The 8909-nt window shown below is 38.7% G+C and overlaps 1 protein-coding gene across 1 annotated transcript; it reads right to left on the bottom strand.

The window, feature by feature from the left end:
* Window positions 1–7070: 7070 nt before the first annotated feature.
* On the bottom strand, window positions 7071–8003 carry LOC148121526 (olfactory receptor 2D3-like). The gene has a single exon (XM_087907683.1). It carries the CDS (start codon window positions 8001–8003, stop codon window positions 7071–7073), a length of 933 nt encoding a protein of 310 aa, XP_087763809.1.
* Between the last annotated feature and the right edge of the window lie 906 nt (window positions 8004–8909).

The raw sequence follows: 8909 nt of genomic DNA, 5'->3' as shown, positions 1-8909 counted from the left end.
TGGTTTCAATGCAAAATTCAACCAGACCTTCCAAGAAGAGCTAATACCTGTACTCCTCAATGTGTTTCACATTATAAAAACAGAAGAGTCATTGCCAATTTTTTATTATGAAGCTACAGTTACCCTGATACCAAAACCACATAAAGACGTAAACAAGAAAGAGAACTACAGGCCAATCTCACTCATGAACATTGACACAAAAATTCTCAATAAAATACTGGCAAACCGAATCCAAGAACACTTTAGAAAAATTATCCATTATGATCAAGTAGGCTTCATCCCAGAGATGCAGGGCTGGTTAAACATGTGCAAATCTATCAATATAATCCATCATATAAGTAAACTGAAGGAAAAAACATATGATCATTTCATTAAATGCTGAAAAAGCATTTGAAAAAATTCAACACCCCTTTATGATAAAGGTCTTGGATAGATCAGGGATACAAGGTTCATTCCTAAGTATGATAAAGGCAACATACAGCAAATCCACAGCTAGCATTAAACTAAATGGAGAGAAACTCAAAGCCATTACACTACAATCAGGAACGCGACAAGGCTGTCCATTCTCTCCATACCTCTTAAATATAGTGCTTGTAGTTCAAGCAATAGCAATAAGACAACATAAGGAGATCAAGAGGATTCGTATTGGAAAGGATGAAGTTAAACTTTCGTTATTTGCTGACAATATGATAGTGTACATAAGCGACCCTAAAAACTCTACCAAAGAACTCCTACAGCTGATAAACACCTTTAATAATGGGGTAGGATACAAGATCAACTCCAAAAAATCAGTGGCCCTCCTATACACAAAGAATAAAGAATCAGAGAGGGAAATCAGAGAAACATCACCATTCACTATAGCCACAAATAGCATAAAATATCTTGGGGTTACTCTAACCAAGGAAGTGAAAGACCTATTTGACAAGAACTTTAAGTCTTTGAAGAAAGAAATTGAGGAGGACACCAGAAAATGGAAAGAACTCCCCTGATCTTGGATTGGGAGAATCAACATAGTAAAAATGGCAATTCTACCAAAAGCAATCTATAGATTCAATGCAATCCCCATCAAACTTCTTCACAGACCTTGAGAGAATAATGATCAAGTTTATATGGAAAAACAAAAAATCCAGGATAGCCAAAACAATCTTATAAAATAAAGGAACTGCTGGAGGCATTGCCATCCCTGACGTCAAACTCTATTACAGAGCTACAGTATTGAAAACAGCTTGGTACTGCCATAAGAACAGAGAAGTCGACCTATGGAATCGAATAGAAGACCTGGGTATTAACCTCCAAACCCATGAACACCTGATTTTTGACAAGGGAGCTAAAGGTTTACAATGGAAGAAGCATAGCATCTTTAACAAATGGTGCTGGCATAACTGGATGTCAACCTGTAGAAGAATGAAAGTAGATCCATATCTTTCACCATACACAAAACTCAAGTCCAAATGGATTAAAGACCTCAATATTAATCTGACCACATTGCACTTGATAGAAGAGAAAGTAGGAAGTAGTCTACAAGATATGGGCACAGGAGACCTCTTCCTAGGGAGAACCCTAGTAGCAAAGACAATAAGAGCAACAATGAATAAATGGGACCTCCTGAAACTGAGAAACTTCTGTAAAGCCAAGGACACTGTCAGTAAGACAAAAAGGCATCATTCTGAATAGGAGAAGATCTTCACCAATCCCACATAAGACAAAGGTCTGATCTCCAAAATATACAAAGAACTCAAGAAACTAGACACTAAAACTCTACTTAACCCAATTAAAAAATGGGGTACTGAACTGAACAGAGAATTCTCAACAGAAGAACTTCGAATGGCCAAAAGACAATTAAGGTCATTCTCAACCTCCTTAGCAATCCGGGAAATGCAAAACAAAACAACTTTGAGATACCATCTTACACCTGTCAGAATAGCTAAACTTAAAAATACCAATGATAGCCTATGCTGAAAACGATGTGGAGTGAGGGGAACACTCATCTATTGTTGGTGGGAATGCAAACTTGTGCAGCCACTGTGGAAATCAGTGTGGCGGTTTCTCAGGAAACTGGGAGTCAACCTCCCTCAGGACCCAGCAATTCCACTCTTGGGAATATACCCAAGAGATGCCCTATCATACTACAAAAGCATTTGTTCAACTATGTTCATAGCAGCACTATTTGTAATAGCCAGAACCTCGAAACAACCTAGGTGCCCCTCAATAGAAGAATGGTTAAAGAAGGTGTGGAACATATATACATTAGAGTTTTACTCAGCGGTAAAAAACAATGACATCTTGAATTTTGCATGCAGATGTATGGAAATAGAAAACGCTTTACTGAGTGAGGTAACCCAGACCCAAAAAGATGAATATGGTATGTACTCACTCAAAAGTGGATTCTAGCCATAGTTAAAGGTCTTTGAGTCTATAATTCATGATCCTAGAGAAGCGAAATAAGAAAGTGAACCTGAAGAAAATCATACAGTTATCCTCCTGATTATTGGAGGTAGACAAGATTGCCAGGCAAACTTGGGTGCACGGGGAGTGGGGGGGGTGGAAGTAAGGTGAGATGGATGGAGAGAACGGAGAAGGGGAGGATTGGGGATAGCTTGGGGGAATGGGGTGGCAAGGAGGGAGGAAGGATGGATATGGGATCAGGGAAGTATATATCTCTACTAAGGGAGCCATTTTAGGGTTTGCAAGGGACTTGATTCTAGAGGGGTTCCCAGGTCCAAGGAGAGGTCCCCAGATTGTTCCCTGGGAAGAAGAGGAGAGTGTGCCTGAATTGGCCTTGGCCCATAACCATACTGACGAATATTTTGCATATCACCATAGAACTTTCATCTGGCCATGGATGGAGATAGAGACAGAGACCCACATTGGAACACTGGACTTTACTCCCTAGGTCCAAATGAGAAGCAGAAGGAGGGAAAACGTGAGGAAAGAAGTCAGGATCAGAGTTAACCTTCATCTGAAGAGGGATGGGGATTGAGACAGAGACCCACATTGGAGCACTGGACTGAGCCCCCAATGTCCAAATGAGTAGCAGAAGGAGGGAGAAAATGAACAAGGAAGTCACCACTGCGAGGGGTTCGTCTACCCACTGAAACAAGGGGACTGATCTTATGAGAGCTCACCAAGGCCAGCTGGACTGGGACTGAACAAGTTTGTGATCTAACCGGATTCTCTGAATGTGGCTGACATGGGGGCTGTCTAGAAGCCATTGATAATGGCACTGGGACTTGTTTTATCTCCATGTACTGGATTTTTGGGATCCTCGTCTGTTTGGATGCTTACCTTCCTAGACCTGGAGGAAGTGGGGAGGAACTTGAACATCCCACAGGGCAGGAAACCCTGACTGCTCTTAGGACTGGAGAGGGAGGAGGAGGGGGAGTGGGGAAGTGGGAAGGTATTGGGAGGAGAGGAGGAAGTGGAAATTTTTATATATTAATATAAAAAAGATAGAAAAAGAAGCTTATGCAGCAAAGAACACAGTAAATAAGCAAAAATTTCAGCCTACTGAATGGGAAAAGATCTTCATCAACCCCACATCAGACAAAGGATTGATCTCCAAAATATATAGACTCAAGAAATTAGACATCAATATTCAAATAACCTAATGAATAAAATGGAGTACAGAACTAAACAAAATTCTCAACAGAAGAACTTCAAATGAACAAAAAGTACTGAAGTATGTGTTCAGTATCCTTAGCTATCAGAGAATTGCAAATCAAAACAACCCTGAGATACCATCTTACACTTGTCAGAATGGCAGAGCTCAAAAACACTAATGATAGCTTATGCTGGAGAGGATGTGGAGTAAGGGGAACACTCATCCATTGCTGGTGTGAATGCAAACTTGTTCAACCTCTTTGGAAATTAGTATGGTGGTTTCTCAGAAAATTGGGAATCAACCTACCACAGGATCCAGTATTACCAGTCTTGGGCATATACCCAAAAGATACTCAATCATACTACAAAGAAATTTTCTCAACTATGTTCATAGCAGCATTATTTGCAATAGCCAGAATGTGGAAAAAACATAGATGTGTCTTAACTGAAGAACAGATAAAAAAAAATGTGGCACATTTGCACATTAGAGTACTATGCTGGGGTTAAAAATAAAATGACATCTCTAAATTAGGATGTAAATAGATGGAACTAGAAAACACCATCCTGAATGAGGTAACCCAGACTCAAAAAGATGAATATGGTATGTACTCACTCATAAGGGGATACTAGTTGTAAAGCAACAGATATTCAGCTTGTAGTTCACTGCCTGGCCCATTAGTTTTAGCCTCTTATTGGCTAACTCTCACATCTTGATTAACCCATTTTTAATAATCTGTGTAGCACCACGAGGTGGTGGCTTACCGGGAAAGATCTTAACCTGCATCTGTCTCAGAGAGGAGAGTCATGGCGACTGCCTCACTCTGTTTTCTTTCTCCTAGCATTTTGTTCTGTTTATTCCGCCTACCTAATTTTCTCCTATCAAAGGGCCAAGGCAGTTTCTTTATTAACCAATGAAAGAAACACATAGACAGATAACCCTCCTCCATCACCTATACACTATGTGTTCACCTGGCTGCTGCTACACAGTAACTGATGGTCTAGGATCTAGATAGTGTCAGGCAATGTCATCTAAACATTGCCTTTAGTCTCAGATTTTCTTAGCCTGTTGACTGCTCTAATTTTCTATTCATGGTCATTACACAGTTTTTATAAACAATGTGATTCAAACACGACTTTATTTCATCTTTGTGATGTCATGAGTATAATTTTTACATTTTTAAATTTGTTTTTAATGTTAAAGTGTTGAAACATTATTACTATTTTATCCATGCAAAATAAATTTTGTCTTTATTGAACTACTCTCCTTTTTCCTCCTCTCCTCCCCTCTCTCTTTTACCCTCTCCCATAGTTCCCAAGCTATGAATTAAGAGATTTTTTTTTCTAATTCTCATGTAGATTAGATCCACATATGTCTCTCCTAGGAACCTCTTTGTGTAGGTTCTCTAAGTGAATTGTAGGCTAGTTTTTCTTTGTTTTCTGCCTAAAAGCCACTTATGTGGAGCAAATTTGAACACATTGGCATAGGAGATCACCCCAGTAGCACAGACCATGAGACAACAATTAATAAATGGGACCTCCTGAAAATAAGAAGCTTCTGCAAAGCAAAGGATATTGTTAACCAAACAAAACAGAAATCTACAGAATGAGAAAAGATCTTCACTCACCCTACATTGGACAGAGAGCTGATCTCCAACATATACAAAGAACTCAAGAAATTGCTCACCAAAAGAAAAAGTAATCCAATAAAGATGGGATACAGAGAACTCTCAACAGATGAATCTAAAATGATTGAAAGACACTTAAGGAAATGCTCAACATCCTTATCTATCAGAGAAATGCAAATCAAAACAACTCTGAGATTTCATCTCACACCTGCCAGAATGGCCAAGATCAAAAACACTGATGACAGCTTACACTGGAGAGCATGGGGGATAAAGGGAACACTCCTCCATAACTGGGTTAGCACAAACTGGTACAGCTGCTTTGGAAATCAGTACAATGATTAGTCAGAAAATTAGGAAACAACCTACCTCAAGACCCAGCACTAACACTCTTGTGTATATACCGAAAGGATGTTCAATATACCACAAGGACATGTGTTCAACTATGTTTATAGCAGCTCTGTTTGTCATAGCCAGAACCTAGGAAACAACCTAACTGCCCCTCAACTGAAGGAAGAATAAAGAAAATGTGGTACATTTACACAATGGAGTGGAAAAAATTAATGACATCTTAAAATCTATAGGGAAATTGATGGATCTATAAAACATCATATTGAGTGAGGTAACTCAGATGCAGAAATACAAATATCATGTGTCCTATAAAATTTTTTCAATATGTCTAGTTACAGAGATATGACCAGTTTGTTAAGGGAGCTAGCCCTAGAATCACATTGGTTAGCACTGTGCCATACCTGTGCTTTTGAACACGAAAGCAGACATGTAAGATCAACATGAGGAAGGGATATTTCCAGTTTTGATATCTCAGGTGTTCTTCCAATATCACCTTGGGCTGAGAACTCAGCCAACTTCCCGATCATAAGAATGGAGAAATAAGGACATCATTCTCAGTCCTTGGGAAGCTGAGCACTTGGATTTAGCTGGTATCTCCATGGGCCTGGGTGTGACCGGACTTTGAAATGGAGCTTGGAAAGCACTTCAATCCAACCCTTATTGTGCTGCATATCATTTATTTCAGATACTATGACCGCTGTGGGACAATCATTATCAATTTTTAAATTTCTGCATGTAGCATGTGACAAAATTGGAGACTGGGGATGTCATTATTGTTGTACTGCTCTTCACTAGAATTTGGGGGTAGGAATGTTACACAGTAAATACAATATAAGATTTTTTCCTGCAAGCAAACTTATAAACTCAAAATGCATAATAATCTCCCTTCTGTTCCATATTGAACAGTTTTTATAAGGTCATTGTTGTCTAAAAGTTGCTTCATACTTATGGCTTTCTCCAACAGTGATAACCATTATAAAACCAACTGTCATACTCTGTCACTCTGAGGAATGAATGAGAGTGGGATGGGGGGAGATAACGGACAGGAGAAAGGGAGGAAGGGGAAATTTTGCCTAGTATGTAAAATATTAAAAATTTTAAATAAAAAATGAAAAATAGAACAGAAAAAATAAAATACATTCTCTAAATATGGTTATGCATAATGGTAAGATAATATGAGTCTGGCAAGTAATTATGGAGTTTAAAGGAAACAGCCGTGGATGGAAAAAGATTGGTTCACCAAATCTGAGGTTTATAGAATTTTCTCACTATTTTAAATTTCTTTATTTTATTTGTATAATGCTAGTGGACAAATTGTCACAGATTAAGTGAACTGCACCCATGAATAACAGTCTTGGACAACGCTGCAGGAACAAGCATTCCTTGGCAAACATGAGTGAACTTTATTCTCAGATTAAAGATAGTCCACAATGAAAGTAGTTAAAACCGTTCACGAATTTCAAAATGATTTATGCCCTGATTATCTCCTATATTCTGTTATCTTATCTCTCTTTTAAATACTTTTCTTAATGCCTCTTTCATATCCTTGTTCCTTAGGCTATAAATGAATGGGTTCAACATAGATGTTACAACTGAGTAGAACACTGAGATTACCTTATCTCCTTCATTCATTTTCTTTGAGTTGGGCTGCATGTAGATAAATATTGTTGAGCCATAGAAGAAGATAACAACGATGAAATGGGAACTGCAGGTGGAGAAGACCTTGAGCCTCCCCTCACCTGATCGTATTTGAACTACAGTGAAGATAATATTCCAATAGGAGAAAAGGATGAGAGAAACAGGACCTAGGAGCATTACTACACCCATTGCAAAAATGACCATCTCAGCTGTGTAGGTCTCTTCTGAAGCCAGCTTCAAGAGTGCAGGAGGCTCACAAAAGTAATGATTGATTAGATTTGGTCCCTGGTATGACAAGCATAAAGTAAATGTGGTGTCTATTACAGACACAAATATTCCACTAGCCCAGGATCCCACAACTAGCAGGACACAAACTCTATGTGTCATGATGGCAGAATAGTGCAGGGGCTTGCAGACAGCTATGTAGCGGTCATAAGACATGACTGCTAGAAGAGAGCTTTCTGTACATCCCATTATGAGGAAAAAAAACATCTGCATTGAGCACCCAGCAAAAGAAATGGTCTTTTTTACAACTAAAAACTGGACTAGCATCTTGGGAACAATAGTTGTAGAGAAACAGAGATCATTCAATGACAGGTTTTTGAGAAAGAAGTACATTGGTGTTTGAAGTCGAGAGTCAACATGAATGAGGAGTATGATGAGCAGATTCCCAAACACAGTGAGCAAGTAGATGATGAAAAATACCACAAACAGCAAGAGCTGAGTCTGATGATCTGAAGAAAGACCCAGCAAGATGAACTCAGTCAGATAAGTATGGTTTTCATTGGCCATGGAGGTGTACTTGGAGAAATTAGCATACATGGAGCAATGAAATGTTGACTATCGTTGTCAAATCCAGAAAGTACAAATGTGATGGGAAGAAAAAAATAGTGATTATAAAGGCATTTAAGATGCTGGATTTTCTATTTATTGTATCCCTATACTGCTCCTAAAGCCAGTTGATTGATAGGTACATTGAAATCATGACTATATATACCTTGCCAGCACTCCTTTATGAAAAAGTGCTTCCCTCTATGGGGTAATTTTTCAACAGGTGTGTGCACAGTGTCAGGTTCTTAATGGTACATTCCAGTTCACTGACAATGGTGATTATTTCTGCCTTGTTTTTATCAAATATCGGGTGCAAAAGACCATCTTCTCTATTTTCTTTCCATAGGACTCTCTGTAAAAAGAAGGAGGCATGACAAGAATATAACCTTGATAGCATGTGTATACAAATGAAAGAGTATCTGAGCAGACTTAAGCAATATCACATATCATAGGACCTTTAATGAATCCACAGGTAATGACAGGAATTTTTTGAAAATGACACAGTCATATGTGATCTGATTTGGGCTGCCGTTCGACAGACTGTGCAATAGACTGGATGTATATTGGCAGGAAATCAGGCATTTGCGTAGTGTTGGGCAGAATGCACAGCTACTATCTTCAGTTTGGTGTATATCTGCAAATACAAACCATGTGAAGACTCAATATAAGATAAGGGATAAGTGACCAGAAAGGGGTAGGAAAGGTAAGTGGTGGAATATGAAACTTGAATGTTCCGAGGAATGACTGAAGCACCCATGCTCTTTTGAATGGAAGTGGTGTCAGAAAAGAAAGTCAGTCGTACTGGCCAGACCATATTAAGATATATTTTCATGGTCAGAAACCACAATCATGTTTGTGTTTCTACAT

Source organism: Myodes glareolus, chromosome 7 (assembly GCF_982192425.1).
Source record: "Myodes glareolus chromosome 7, mMyoGla1.1, whole genome shotgun sequence".
NCBI lineage: Eukaryota > Metazoa > Chordata > Mammalia > Rodentia > Cricetidae > Myodes > Myodes glareolus.
This window is presented reverse-complemented; position numbering and strand designations above follow the sequence as displayed.

Bases quoted from the DNA above. Each gene is read 5' to 3' on its own strand.
- LOC148121526 (XM_087907683.1), bottom strand. From the start codon at position 8,003: ATGGCCAATGAAAACCATACTTATCTGACTGAGTTCATCTTGCTGGGT.